Genomic DNA, 15,732 nt, shown 5'->3' on the forward strand with positions numbered 1-15,732 from the left:
TGTCTCTCTCTCAAAAATAAATAAACATTAAAAAAAAATAATAATGCATTAAATTAGAGATAATTGAAATCTTTCATTGTTAAAACTGCCAAATCCAGGAATATATCATGTCATTCCCATCAAGTCTTTTATGTCTATCTGTGAGGTTTCATAGTTATCTTCATGCAGATCCTCTACATTTATTTATTACTAGATTTGGGGGGGGTGGGTAGGCATTATTATTTTTTTCCTGTTTTTAATTTAATTTATTTCTTGGGGTATTTTTAATTTATTTTTTTAATTTACATCCAAATTAGTTAGCATATAGTGCAACAATGATTTCAGGAGTAGATTCCTTAATGCCCCTTACCCATTTAGCCCATCCCCCCTCCCACCCCCTCCAGTAACCCTCTGTTTGTTCTCCATATTTAAGAGCCTTTTATGTTTTGTCGTCCTCCCTGTTTTTATATTATTTTTGCTTCCCTTTCCTTAGGTTCATCTGTTTTGTATCTTAAAGTACTCATATGAGTGAAGTCATATGATATTTGTCTTTCTCTAATTCGCTTAGCTTAATACCTTCTAGTTCCATCCATGTAGGTGCAAATGGCAAGATTTCATTCATTTTTATTGCTGACTAATACTCCACCATATGTATACGTGTGTGTGTGTGTGTGTGTGTGTGTGTGTGTGTACACACACACACACACACACACACACCACATCTTCTTTATCCATTCATCCATCGATGGACATTTGGGCTCTTTCCATACTTTGGCTATTGTTTCATGTGTCAGTTATCCATCTGGATGTTGTCTATGAAGAAGTGTCTATTCATGTCTTTTGCGCATCTCTTCACTGGATTATTTATTTTGGGAGTGTTGAGTTTGGTAAGTTCTTCATATATTTTGGTTACTAACTTTATCTGATATGTCGTTTGCAAATATCTTCTCCCATTCTGTTGGTTGCCTTTTAGTTCTGCTGATTGTTTCCTTTGCTGTGCAGAAGCTTTTTATTTTGATGAGGTCCCAGTAGTTCATTTTTGCTTTTGTTTCCCTTGCCTCTGGAGACATGTTGAGTAAGAAGCTGCTGCGGCCAAGATCAAAGAGGTTTTTGCCTGCTTTCTCCTCGAGGTTTTTGATGGCTTCCTGTCTTACGTTTAGGTCTTTCATCCATTTTGAGTTTAGTTTTTTGTGTATAGTGTAAGAAAGTGGTCCAGGTTCATTTCTCTGCATGTCGCTGTCCATTTTTCCCAGCACCACTTGCTGAAGAGACTGTCTTTATTCCATTGGATATTCTTTCCCGCTTTGTCAAAGATTAGCTGGCCATAGGTCTGTGGGTCCATTTCTGGGTTCTCTATTCTGTTCCATTGATCTGAGTGTCTGTTCTTGTGCCAGTACCATACTATCTTGATGATTACAGCTTTGTAATACATCTTGAAGTCCCGGATTGTGATGCCTCCTGCTTTGGTTTTCTTTTTAAATATTGCTTTGGCTATCCGGGGTCTTTCTGGTTCCATACAAATTTTAGGATTGTTTGTTCTAGCTCCTTAAAGAATGCTGGTGTTATTTTGATAGGTATTACATTGAATTTGTAGATTGCTTTGGGTAGTATTGACATTTTAACAATACTTGTTCTTCCTATCCATGAGCATGGAATGTTTTTCCATTTTTTTGTGTCTTCTTCAATTTCTTTCATAAGCTTTCTGTAGTTTTCAGTGTATAGATTTTTCGCCTCTTTGGTTAGATTTATCCTAGGTATTTTATGGTTTTTGGTGCAAGGAATTGATCCCTTGATTTCTCTTTCTGTTGCTTCATTATTGGTGTATAGGAATGCAACTGATTTCTGTGCATTGATTTTATATTCTGTGACTTTGCTGAATTTATGGATCAGTTCTGGCAGTTTTTTGGTGGAATCTTGGGTTTTCCGTATAGAGTATCGTGTCATATGCAGAGAGTGAAAGTTTAACCTCCTCCTGGCCGATTTGGATGCCTTTTATTTCTTTGTGTTGTCTGACTGCTGAGGCTAAGACTTCTAATACTGTGTTGAATAACAGTGGCGAGAGTGGACCTCCCTGTCTTGTTCCTGACCTTGTTCTTGAAAAGCTCTCATTTTTTCCCCGTTGAGGATGATATTAGCACTGGGTCTTGAGGTGTTATTATTATGAGTGGGTCTCTTAAATGTTGTCTCTTTAGATACACGCATACGGACTCTTTCTGATAGATTTTTCAGTATTTATGTAATCTTAGAAGAGAGGACGTTTTGTGAATAACACCAAAGGAAACTTATTAAATGGAAAAATATGTAATTCACTAATAAGAATCTTACTTGAATTAACAAGGTTATTTTTTAGTTACTTAAAATCATAGCATTTTAGTTATTTATATTAAATTTTTGCCCAAATTGTATCTTTTAAAAATCACTTTTTTTTTACCTTGCTAGCACCTAGTATTATTGAAGACTTTGCCAATAAAAGGTGTAAAATGGATAGATTTTGAATGTATCTGTAATTAACTCAGAAGAGTTAATTCTATACAGTAAATATGAATAATAATAATGATAGAGTAATAGTTACCATAAGTGGTTGCCAGGCATGCATTTATAATAATTGTACTTGCAGGCTTTTCTTCACCAATCCTAAGAATCAGATACTATTGTTCCCCTATTTTTCAAATGAGAAAATTGAGGGTCAGAGAGGTTAATTGATTTACTTAAGGTCAGGTATCTAGTAAGTGGCAGAGTTAAAATATGAACCCAGATGTGTCCACATATGACTTATTTTTTTTAAAAGCAGTTTTAGGTTCACAGCAAAATTGAGAGGAAGGTACAGAGATTTCCCATATACCTCTGATCCTACACATGCACAGCCTCCTCCATTAATAATCATTCACCAGAGTGGGGCATTCATTACAATTGATGAACCTACTTTCACACATCATAGTCACTCAAAGTGCATAGTTTACTTTAAGGCTCATTCTTGGTGTTATACCTTCTGCAGGTTTGGACAATTGTATAATGACCTGTATCCATCTTTATAGTAACATAGAGTGTTTTCACTGCCCTAAAATTCTTCTGTGCTCCATCTATTCATTCCTCACCCATTCCCCAAGCCCTGGCAACCACTGATCTTTTTACTGTCTTTCCTGGAATGTTGTATAGTTAGAATTATGCAGTATATAGCCTTTTCAGATTGACATTTTTCATTTGGTAAAACTAAATAAAACTTAAATATGCATTTAAGTTTTCTCTAGGTTTTTCTGTGGCTTGATAGCTTATTTCTTTTTAGTGCTGCATAATATTCCATTTTCTGGGTATACTACAGTTTGTTCATTCACCTACTGAAGGACATCTTGGTTGCTTCTAAGTTTTGGCAGTTATGAATAAAACTGCTGTAAATATCCATGTGTGGTTTTTTGTGTAGATACAACTTTTCACCTCCTTTGGATAAATACCAAGGAGTACAATTCCTGGCTCATATGGTAAGCCTGTGTCTAGTTTATAAGAAACCAACAAACTGTTTTTCAAAGTGGCTGTACCATTTTGCATTCCCACCAGCAATGAGTAAGAGTTCCTGTTCCTCCACATCCTCCGCAACATTTAGTGTTGCTGGTGTTCCAGAGTTTGGCTGTTCTAATATGTATGTGTAGTGGTATCTCATGGTTGCTTAAATTTGTTTTTTTCAGATAACATTTTAAACAGCTTTTCATATGCTTACTTGCTGTCCACATACTTATTTGGTAAAGTGCTGTTAAGGTCTTTGCCCATTTTTTAAAAATAAGGTTGTTTTCTTATTGTTGAGTTTTAAGAGTCCTGTATATATTTTGGACAATAGTTCTTTATCAGATGTGTCTTTTGCATATATTTTCTCTTATTCTGTGGTATGTCTTCTTATTCTCTTGACATTGTCTTTTGCAGAGCAGAAGTTTTTAATATTAATGAAGTACAACTTATCAGTTGTTTCTTTCATGGATCATGCCTTTGGTGTTGTATTTAAGAAAGCATCACTATACCCAAGGTCATGTAGATTTTCTTATCTTCTAAAGAGTTTTATGGTTTTATGTTTTATTTAGGTCTGTGATACATTTTGAGTTAATTTTTATGAAGGATGTTAGGTTTGTGCTTGCATTAATATTTTTGCATGTGGATGTCCAATTGTGCCAACACCATTTGTTGAAAAGACACCTTTTGCTTTTAACACCATGCAGTATTGCCTTCCCCTTCTAGTGTATTGATAAGCCCTGCTTATTTTGAGGAAATCACTCTTCAATTTGGAGTGAAGAATCTTGGGTGGGGGACTTTTTGAGAGAGAGATGTCTGTGCCTTCTATGTCACTACAGTGGTGTTGAACTTAGAGCAATTTGCAACAGAAGGATGGGAATGAGTTTTGCCAAGACCCTGATAATAGCACTTCAGGCATTCCATTGAACACTCTGATTGTTTTATGTTACCAGTACTTAATTATAGTATTTCTTTGAGTCTCTCTTGCTGTATTTCAGATATTAATTAAAGATATACTATATTTCAAATACTTGTGGCAGTATTTATCACTTTGTATTTCAGTGATTTATTTGTGTGACTGTTTGTTACTATTTTCTCACAGTAGAATGGAAGGCATTAGCTTATGTTCCTATCCTTAACATGTGATACAGATACGGCATGGAGGAAGTGTTCCACTTTCTCATCTCAGACCCATGTATTCATAGGTAATAGATGATAGAGGTGATCTTGATAAGTTGTTATTACTGCTGGCAGTCGTAGTTTGCGCTGAAAATACATACTCCTTATTTGAATTAGTAGTTGTAAAAATTATTTAAAATTAATTGCTTAGCTTAAATTAAATAGGTCTTCCTCCAAATCAGGTCAATTTGATATAAAATTCACTTTCTGTGAAGGGTTATGGTTAATTTTTCAAATGACATTTTGATATTAATGTTTTTATTTGAAAAAGCAAATACTTCCCTTTTTTTGGAAACCAAAAAACCAGATAAAGCATTTTTTTAAATATTGCCCAAGTTCATATAATTTTCAGTAGGCAAGTATGAAACACTACCTGTAGTGCACAGGTTAATAGGTATGTTGAATCTGAAGATACTTACCTTTCTCTTGATGCTTGATGCAGTTCATTATTAAATTCAAATGGTTGGCAAGGATGTGGAGAAATTGGAACCCTTATATCCTGCTGGGGGATGTAAAATGGTACAACTACTTTGGAAAACAGTCTGGCATTATTCAACAGAGTTATCATATGACCCAGTAGTTCCACTCCTAGGTGTGTGCCAAGAGAAATGAAAACATATGTCCACACAAAAACTTGTGCATGAATGTTTATAGTAGTATTATGCACAATAGACAACAACCCAACAACAACAACCCAGTAGAAACAACCCAGATCTCTATCAACTGATGAATGGGCAGATAAAAAGGATACCTGTACAGTGGAATATTATTTGTCAATAAAAGGAATGAAGTACTGATACATGCTACAGCATGGATGAACCTTGAAAGCATGCTAAGTGTGAAAGAAGACAGTCACAAAAAACCATATGTTATATGAATCCATTTCTGTGAAATGTCCAGAATAGGCAAATCTATAGAAATGGAGAGTAATTGGTAGTTGCCTAGGGCCAAGGGGGAGGGACTGGGAGGAAATAGGGTGACTATGTGGGGTTTCTTTTTGGGGTGATGAATATGTTTTTAATTTGCTTATGGTGATGGTTGCACAACTGTGAATATATTAAAACCATTGAATTATAGGGGCGCCTGGGTGGCTCAGTCAGTTAAGCATCTGACTGGCTCAGGTCATGATCTTGCGGTTTGTGAGTTTGAGCCCCGCGTCGGGCTCTGTGCTGACAGTTCGGAGGCTGAAGGTGCTTCAGATTCTGTCTCCCTCTCTCTCTGCCCCTTCCCCCGCTTGTGCTGTCTCTCTCTGTCTCTCAAAAATGAATAAATGTAAAAAAATAAAAAAATAAAAAAACCATTGAATTATACAGATTAAATGGGTGAATTATATGGTATGTGAATTTTATTTCTGTAAAACTGTCAAGAATTCAAATGATTCTTGGGCATTATCAATAATAGCCCTTTTGTATTGTTTCTTCATTCTCCAAGGAAAAGAGTTTAAGTTGCTTAAGAAGCACAGTTCCGTTTTTATTGATTTATTACTACAAAATACTATTTGTTTACATGTATTCACTACTGATTATCATGTTTCTGTTAGTTTCTAGTGCCAAACTAAAAAGAAAAAAGAACTGGTTTGGAACAGCAATATATACAGAAGTAGTTGTAGATGGAGAAATTAAGAAAACAGCAAAATCCAGTAGTTCTTCTAATCCAAAATGGGATGAACAACTAACCGTGTAAGTACCTTGCATAGAGAATGCAAAATTTCCAAAAGGGAAAGTATGCTTGAAAATCTTTTGTGATTTTGTTGTTGTAGTTGTAGGATGACTTCAAAGTAGGAGTGCAATTTTCTAGTGTGAATATACAATTTTAAGTATGATGAGACTTTTGGTTAATTTTATTTTCTTTAGAGAGGAAGTATAATAATTCTTGCTTTTTGCTTTATTAACTGAATTATTCCATATACCCATATTTTCTGTTACTGTCTTGTAAAAATAGTGTAAAAAATCAGTTATCCTTAATTTTGTCATTTGAAACATAATGTTGGCATAGTAGAAGTGTTAAAAAATAATGCCATCAGTTGTCTTAAATCTTTAGGAATTTGTTCAAATAGAAATAGTGTTATTGTGAAATCTCAACAGGACTCTTGATCTATTGCTGCTATTTTGGTTTGCTAATTATAAAAATTCTTAGTTACTGAAGTCCTAATATACGTGAAAGCAAATCATTGTTTTTATTCATAATTCAGATAGTTTACTGTTTCATACAGTATTTTTTCTCAAACTGAATTCATGGCTTTTTAAAAATTATTGAAGTAAATGTATACTCCTGTATTTTTGTTATAATTTTACCCATACAGAAATGTGACCCCACAGACTACATTGGAATTTCGAGTTTGGAGTCATTATACTTTAAAGGCAGATGCTTTATTAGGAAGAGCAACCATAGATCTGAAACAAGCTCTGTTAATACACAATAGAAAATGTAAGTTTTTGTTCTGATCTTTGTTTCTTTAAAAACTTATTTTAGACTCTTTACAAAGTATCCCGAAGTCCAACAGCAAAAAATAGTTTTGTATTTACAAAAGAGAACTTTTAGTTATTGCCTGTGATTGCTTTTAAGTTTGTGGTATTACATGAAATAGGAAGTACTGTGACCTTTCTCCATCTAGCAGATTTACATTATCCGTGAGTACCCTGTTATCAGTGATCATCAGTGATTTATTATTTTCTTATTACATACTTTAAAACTTGACAAAATGATCATAATTTGAGCCTGTTGCTAACTTTGTTAGTAATTTGTACAGGATAAATTCTTACTCACATTTTCTTATTATATAACTAGTTCATTATAGAAAATACAGAGAATATACAAAATCATAGAGGAATATAAAATATCTGTAATTCTATCCGAGGATAACCACTCCTAATAACTTGGTCTCTTGTCTTTTTACTGTTCATAGATACATATTTCTTTTTTTGCATCTACTGGTTTATCCCCTGCTTTTTTCATTTAACAATGTAATATGAACATAATGTTTACATGATACTAAATATTTCTAGCCTGGGTAAGGTGGTTTAAGCTTCAGTTATTTGTAAATCTCCTTCATTGCATGCAAAAATTTTGGGGTATCCTTATGTTCATAATTCTGGGATAAGAGTTCATTTCTTTTAGCAAAATCTCAAAATATTGGGTGGTCCAAAGAGTCTGGTTTATGATTTAACTTATCCCTTATTATTTAACATTTAGGCAGTTCCTAATAGTTCACTCAAACCAGTGCCCCTGTTCAGATATGTAAATCTTCCTGTGCACTCCTTTATTTCTTTAGAAATTTTCTCATTTCCAAAAGATGTGCTGAGTTACAGGCTAAAATGCTAATGTTTTAAATAATGAGTTGATTTTTTAAAGTTTTTTTCTGTTTTTAACAAAAATCCACATACAACCTAAAAATCCGTGTTTGATGTAGTTTTTGGACATAGGAGTTATGAGTCAAGAAAATGTATAAGCCTTACCAATTTTTATGTGTACAGATGTTTTAAAAAAATACTCTTTTGAAGCAATGAAAGTTTAATTCCCTGCTATGCCATGGCTTTTGGTCATGCAATTCTCTCTTGGTTATAGAAATAAGTAGTAGGTCTTTTAAGCATATAATACCCTGCCTGGTCTGATGGTGGCTGGATTTGTGCTTTTTTTCTTGGCTATATGGCATTATTGGTGTAAATATATAATACCTCAGTTAACTTCTGTTATTTCAGAATTATGTTTGGTTTTGCCAATTTATATTAGCTCTTTCTGCATTTGATTAAGTTTTGCATGAGACTTTTATTTTTATTTTGAGTATACTTGATGTACAATGCTACATTAGTTTCAGATATACAACATAGTGATTTAACAACTCTATATTTAGGCTGTGCTCACCACAAGTGTAGCCACGGTTACCATTCAAAGCCATTATAACACCACTGACTATATTCCCCATGCTGTACCTTGTATGCTTGTGACTTATTCCATAACTTGGAGCCTATGTCTCCCACTTCTTCACCCATTTTTGTCCATCCCGAATCCTTCCCCTCTGGCCACCATCAGTTTGTTCTCTGTATTTGTGTGTCTATTTTCTCCACATGTAAGTGAAATCATATGTTATTTGTCTTTCTCTGACTTGTTTCACTTAGCCTCTAGGTCTGTCCATGTTGTCGCAGATGGCAGGATCTCGTTCTTTTTTAGGGTTGAGTAATATCCCTCTGTGTGTGTGTGTGTGTGTGTGTGTGTGTGTGTGTGTATGCGCACGCACACACACACACGTGTGTATAGATACATATACACATATATATGTATATATGTACATATATACACACGTATATACATATATACACACACACACTCCACATCGTTTGATTTTTTTTAACTTTTTTTTTTTTTTAAGTTTTATTTATTTTGGGAGGAAGGACTGAGATAGAGGGAGAGACAGAATTCCAAGCAGTCCCCACACTGTTAGCCTGACCCAGGGTTGAACTCACAAACTGAGATCATGACCTGAGTCCGAATCAAGAGTTGGACACTTAGCTGACTGAGCCACACAGGTGCCCCCACATCTTTTTTATCCATTCATCTATTGATAGACATGGGTTCTTCCATATCTTGGCAGTTGCAAATAATGCTGCAGTAAACATAGGGATGCATGTATCTCTTCGAGTCAGTGTTTTCGTTTTCTTTGGGTAAATACCCAGTAGTAGAATTACTGGATCATATGGTATTTCTATTTTTAATGTTTTGACAAACCTCCATACTGTTTTCCACAGTGGCTGCATCAATTTATATTCCCACAACAGTGCACATTCCCACAACAATACATTCTCCACATTCTCCCCAATACTTGTTATTTCTTGTTATTTCCACATTCTGACAGGTGTGAGGTGATACCTCATTGTGGTTTTGCTTTGTATTTCCCTGATGATTAGTGATGTTGAGCATCTTTACATGTCTGTTGGCTATCTGTACGTTTTCTTTAGAAAGATGTCTGTTTAGATCCTCTGCCCATTTTAAATGTTTATTTATTTTGAGAGAAATAGAACAGGCCAGGGAGGGGCAGAGAGAAAGAAAATCTGAAGCAGACTTTGCTGTCAGCTCAAAGCCCCGACATGGGCCTCACAAACTGAGATCATGACCTGAGCTGAAACCAAGAGTTGGACACTTAAGTAAGCCACCCATGCTCCCCTCTACCCATTTAAAATCAGATTATTTGGGGTTTTTTGGTGTTGAGTTTAGAAGTTTTTTGTTTTTGTTTTTATTTGTTTTTTTTTTTATCAGTCCCTTATTGGATAGATCATTTGCAAATATCTCCTCCCATTTACTAGTTCCCTTTTTGTTTTGTTGATGGTTCCTTTGTTGTGCAAAAGGTTTTTCGTTTGGTGTGGTCCCAATAGTTTACTTTTGCTTTTGCTTCCCTTGCCTGAGGAGACCTTTCTAGAAAAATGTTGCTAAGGCCAGTGTCAAAGAGATTACTCCCTTTATTTTCTTCTGGGAATTTATGATTTCAGATGTCACATTTGGGTCTTTAATTCATTTTGAGTTTATGTGTGTGGTTTAAGAAAGGGGTTCAGTTTCATTTTTTTGCATGTAGTTAGCCAGTTCTTCCAGTACCATTTATTGAACAGACTGTCTTTCCCCCTGTGAATTCTTGCCTCCTTGGTCATAGAAAAACCATATAAGTGTGGGTTTATTTCTCGGCTCTGTATTCTGTTCCATTAATCTATGTGTCTATTTTTGTGCCAGAACCATACTGTTTGATTATTATTGCCTTGTAGTATATCTTGGAAGTCTGTGATTATGATACCTCCAGGCTTTGTTCTTTTTCAAGATTGCTTTGGCTGTTTGGGCTCTTTTGTAGTTCCATACAAATTTTAGGACAATTTGTTTTAGGTCTGTGGAAAATACTATTGATATTTTGATAGGGATTGCATTAAATCTGCAGATTGCTTTGGGTAGTATGGACATTTTAACAGTATTCTTCCAACCGATGAATATGGTAATGTCTTTCCATTTCTGTCATCTTCAATTTGCTCATTAGTATTTTATAATTTTCACAATATCAGTCTTTTACCTCCTTGGTTAAGTTTATTCCTAGATATTTTATTCTTTTGGTATAATTATAAATGGAATTGTTTTCTTTTTCTCTTAATTTTGTAAAAAAAATTTATTTACTTAAAAATTTTTTTAATGTTTATTTATTTTGAGAGAGAGAGCGCACGAGCCGGGAGAGACAGAAAGAGAGAGAGAGAGAGACAGACAGACAGAAACCGAAGTAGGCCCCAGGCTCCATGCTGTCAGCACAGAGCCCAACATGGGGCTTGAACCCATTGGCTATGAGATTATGACCTGAGCCAAAGTCAGATGCTTAACCTACTGAGCCACGCTGTTGCCCCAGAATTGTTTTGTTAATGTCTCTTTCCCCTACTTCACTATTAGTGTATAGAAATGTAACAGATTTCTGTATGTTAATTTTGTATCCTGAAAGTTTACTGCATTCATCTATTAGTTCTGATAGATTTTTGGTGGAGTCCTTAGGGTTTTCTGTGTGTGGTATCATGTCACCTCCAAATAGTGACAGTTTGACTTTTTTCTTGCCATTTTGGATATCTTCTCTTCTTTTTCTTGTTTGATTGCTTTACCAAGGATTTTAAATACTATGTTGAATAAAAGTGGCAAGAGTGAACATCCTTGTCTTGTTCCTGATCTTAGAGGAAAAGCTCTCAGTTTTTACAGTGAGTATGATATTATTAGGTGTGGGGTTTTCGTATATGGCCTTTATTAAACCCACTTTGTTTAATTTTTATTATGAATGTATATTGAACGTTGTCATAAGCCTTTTCTGCATCTATTGAGATGATCATATGGTTTTTATCTTTGATTTTGTTAATGTGGTGTATCACATTGATTTGTGAATATTGAACCATCCCTACATCCCCAGGATAAATCCCACTTGATTGTGGTCAATGATCCTTTTAATGTATTGTTGAATACAGTTTGCTAAAATTTTGTTGAGGTGTTTTGCATTTGTGTTCATCAGGAATATTGGCCTGTAGTTTTCTTTTTTTGTAGTGTCTTTGGTTTTGGTATCAGAGTAATTTTGGCCTTGTTGAATGTATTTGTAAGTTTTCCCTCCTCTTCTATTTTTTGGAATAGTCTGAGGAGAACAGGTATTAACTCCTCTTTAAGTGTTTGGTAGAGTTCTATGAATCCATCTGGTTCTTTGTTTTTGGGGAATTTTTTCCCCAATTTCGTTACTAGTAATTGGTCTGTTCTGATTTTCTGTTTTTTTCCTTATTCACTTTGGAATATCTTATATTTCTAGAATTTATCCATTTCTTCTAGGTTATCCAATTTGTTGGCATATAATTTTTATTTTTTATTTTTTAACGTTTATTTAATATTGAGAGACACAGAGAGACAGAGCATGAGCATGGGAGGGGCAGGGAGAGAGGGAGACACAGAATCGGAAGCAGGCTCCAGGCTCTGAGCTGTCAGCACAGAGCCCGATGTAGGGCTCAAAGTTGTGAACCGTGAGATCATGACCTGAGCTGAAATTGGACACTTAACCAACTAAGCCACCCAGGCACCCCTGATATGTTAATTTTTATGTGTTGTGGCATGGATCCCCTCGGGTCATCTTGTTTAGAACCCTCTGTGCTTCCTGAAACCATGATGTCTATTTCCTTCTCCAGGTTGGGGAAGTTTTCAGCTGTTATTTCTCAAATAACAGGGACAGAAAACTGTCCCTTTCTCTCTTTTCCTTCTGGAACCTATATAATGTAAATGATTGCTTGATTTTGTCCAAGAGATCCCATAGCTTATCCTCAATTTTAAAAATTTCAGTTTTCTTTTTGTTGTTCAGCCTGGGTGCTGTTACCCTTCCTTCCAGATCACTGAGTTTTTCTTCATTGTCTAATCTGTTTATTCCCTCTAGTGTATTTTTCATTTTTGTTTTTGTATTCTTCAACCCAGATTAGTTCTGTTTTATATTTTCTTTTTTGTTGTTGTTGTTTTTAATTTTTTTAGATATTTATTTTTGAGAGAGAGAGAGAGACAGAGTGGGAGCTGGGGAGGAATAGAGAGAGAGGGAGACACAAATCTGAAGCAGTCTCCAGACGCTATGAGCCATCAGCATAGAGCCTGACGTGGGGCTCAAACTCACGAACTGCGAGTTCACAACCTGAGCTGAAGTCGGACTCTTAACGGACTAAGCCGCCCAGGTGCCCCAGTTCAGTTTTATATTTTCTGTCTTTGTTGAAATTGTCACTAAGTTCATCCACTTTGCTCTCCAGTCCAGTGAGCATCTTTATGACCCTTACTTTCAGTTCTTTATCAGGTGGATTGGTTGTCTCTATTTCATTTAGTTCTTTTTCTGAGGTTTTGTCTTGTTCTTGTTTGGAGCATATTCTTCTGTCTCCTCATTGTGCTTGACTTTCTTTTTTTCTATGAATTAGGCAAAACAGCTCCTCTCCTAAACTTGAAGGAATGATTTTGTGTATGGTCATGCATGGCACCTCTTTTTTAGTGCACATGATCATTTCTCTTAACTCACAACCCAGAGATAATAATGACTAAAAATTGGTGAATTTTGTTTGTGTGTGTATAAGAATTGGGATTGTATTCAGTTTTGCATTCTGCGTAGCTCTCTTAATGTTATGTGTTTTTCCCTGTATCATTCAGTGGTATTCTTTGTAAGCTAATGTAGTAATTCTGTATTTTATCACATACTATAATTTATTTAACCACACTTCTATCCTTGCTGTCTAGATACTTTCCAATTTTATTATATTAGACTGTATTGAACCTTCATATAAAGACTATAATTTTCCTCCCCACAAAGATTATCATATTTATCTGCCAAAATGACTTTGTAGGAAGGCTGTAATGTTCAACATTCTTTGAAAGGAAACTTTTATAAATGGTATAAATTTGAAGTTATCTCTTGTAATTTAATTGAGCAGAGTATGCACAGAGGAAAAATAAAATTTTGTAAACATTCATACATTTCTGAAGTTGATGGATTCAGAAATGCTGGTAGCAGCATCCTATAGACCCTAGGCAATCTATTTTTTTTTTTTTTTAATAACTTAAAGGTGTATTAGTTTACCAGGGCTGCCATACCCAAATAATAAAGACTGGATGTCTTAAAGACCAGAAATGTGTTTTCTCTCACAATTCTGGCAGCTAGAAGGCTGAAATCAAGGTGTCAACAAGGTTAGTTTCTTCTGGGGACTCCTCTCTTTTTGGCTTATAGATGGCCATCTTTTTATAATCATATGGTCTTCCCTCTGTGCACGTGTCTGTATCCAGGTTTTCTCCTTTTACAAAGGCATCAGTCATTATTGGATGAAGAGCACCCTAGTAATATCATTTTAATTGAATTACCTTTATTTAAAGATGCTATTTCCAAATAGAGTCACTTCTGAGGTACCAGGGATTAGGACTTAAACATTTGAATTTGGGGGCAGGGGGAAATAACTCAGCCTACAACAAAAAGTAAATTAATTTTTAAAATTAAAGCTTGTGAATCATGTTTTAAAGGTAGAAGAAACCTGTGAGTCCTGTAATCCCAATGACTCATTTATTAAATAACTTTTAAGGTAAGTGGCTTGCTCAAGAACAGAAGTAATAGCAGAGTTTTGACTAGAACACAGGTTTTCTGATCATTATTTTTTATTTTTAATTAGAATAATGGAGAGTTAATGTTCTAAAATTAAGATGGCTTTGTAGGATTTAAAAGTACACTCATAATTGATCACATTCTTGAGTGCACTTGATTTAGCCTGTTGGCTTGGCACTTGGACATTGTCCCTCTTGAAATTTATAAGTCTAATTTCTTCCTGTTCTCAAGGCCTTGACATTTTCTTCTCATAAATTCATGTTTTTACTATCCCTTTTCCTCATATGTTTTAGTTAAGGGTGGAGGCTTCATTCATTTGAATAGGTATTTTTCCCAGTTTTGAAGATAATTACTTTTTCAGCTTTCATGGTGTAATATGAGTTGTTATAGCCTTAAATAAAACCCACAACTAACAACATAAAATCATCTCCTCTCCCCCCTCTTCCCTAATCTAACTGTGGCTTACTAGGTAAATTCTTTCACTTCACATTTATATCCCAGTGAGCCTTGCAGTTCTTAACCTTCATTTTTTTCTTGTTGTAAGCTAGTTGGATGGTGTCCAGAGTTTTTGCTCATGTGATCCTCTGAAATATTGTTTCATTGCTTTTGTGGATTTAAGCCTCATTTGCCCTCCAACCTTTAGTTATGTGTTCAGATCACCAGAATGCCATTCTGAATTTTGGAAATTATTTCGTTGGCTCTGCAGAGATATGTGGTATATTACCAGCCGTGGATACTGATATCTGAGATGTATTTCCTTCTATCAATTCCACTATTTCTTAAATCGCAAAGGAAAAATCCCTCTATTATCAAAGATAAACACGCCTAATACTAGTTAAAGTGGGAAGGACAGATTTTAATCAGTAAGATGCTATTGCAGTAAGGAAGAAGGTTCAGTTTAATCTGAACTCCTTTTTGTACAGAAGTAACTGGGCATTTCAAATGGAGAATGAGGGAGTAGAGAGGTGGGTGGAAGCTAAGTAGAGTCAGAGAAGTGAAAAATTATGAAGTGTTGATTGGTGTAAATGTGATTAGGCCAGTTTTCTCTACTAGTTAGAATTCTGTTCTCCCACTTGGACTGAGAGTCCTAGGCCCTGTCCTTCCTGATGATTACATTTCATAAGAGTGGCTTTCAGGTCTTTAACAAAGACACTCCTGAGTTATAGGAGATGACATATACAGTTGACCTTTGAACAACACAGATTTGGATGCTGTTTTCTCTTCCTTGTGATTTTCTTAGTAATATTTTTCTTTCTTCCTAGCTTACTTTACAGTAAGAATACAGTATATAATACATATATCATTTTAAATATGTATTAGCTGACTGTTTCTGTTATCAGTAAGGCTTCTGGTTATCAGTAGGCTATTAATAGTTAAATTTGGGGAGAGTCAAAAATTCTAGGTGGATTTTCAACCGCACTGGGAGTCAGCACCCTTAAACCCTGCTTTGTTCAAAGGTCAACCTACATCTCAAAGAGACAGAGGAA

The 15,732-nt window shown here is 35.1% G+C and overlaps 1 protein-coding gene across 5 annotated transcripts in view; it reads left to right on the forward strand.

The window, feature by feature from the left end:
• Positions 1-15,732, forward strand: part of WWP1 (WW domain containing E3 ubiquitin protein ligase 1) — a 133,667-nt gene that overhangs the window by 38,324 nt on the left and 79,611 nt on the right. For all 5 annotated transcript variants that reach the window (XM_019453395.2, XM_019453392.2, XM_019453393.2 and 2 more), the window contains 2 exons: positions 6,194-6,332; positions 6,956-7,080. In XM_019453395.2, the coding sequence (XP_019308940.1) occupies positions 6,194-6,332; positions 6,956-7,080 (264 nt within the window). The remainder of the gene's footprint in view (positions 1-6,193; positions 6,333-6,955; positions 7,081-15,732) is intronic.

This window comes from Panthera pardus, unplaced genomic scaffold (assembly GCF_024362965.1).
Source record: "Panthera pardus isolate Hobbes unplaced genomic scaffold, ASM2436296v1 HiC_scaffold_7, whole genome shotgun sequence".
NCBI classification, from domain to species: Eukaryota; Metazoa; Chordata; class Mammalia; order Carnivora; family Felidae; genus Panthera; species Panthera pardus.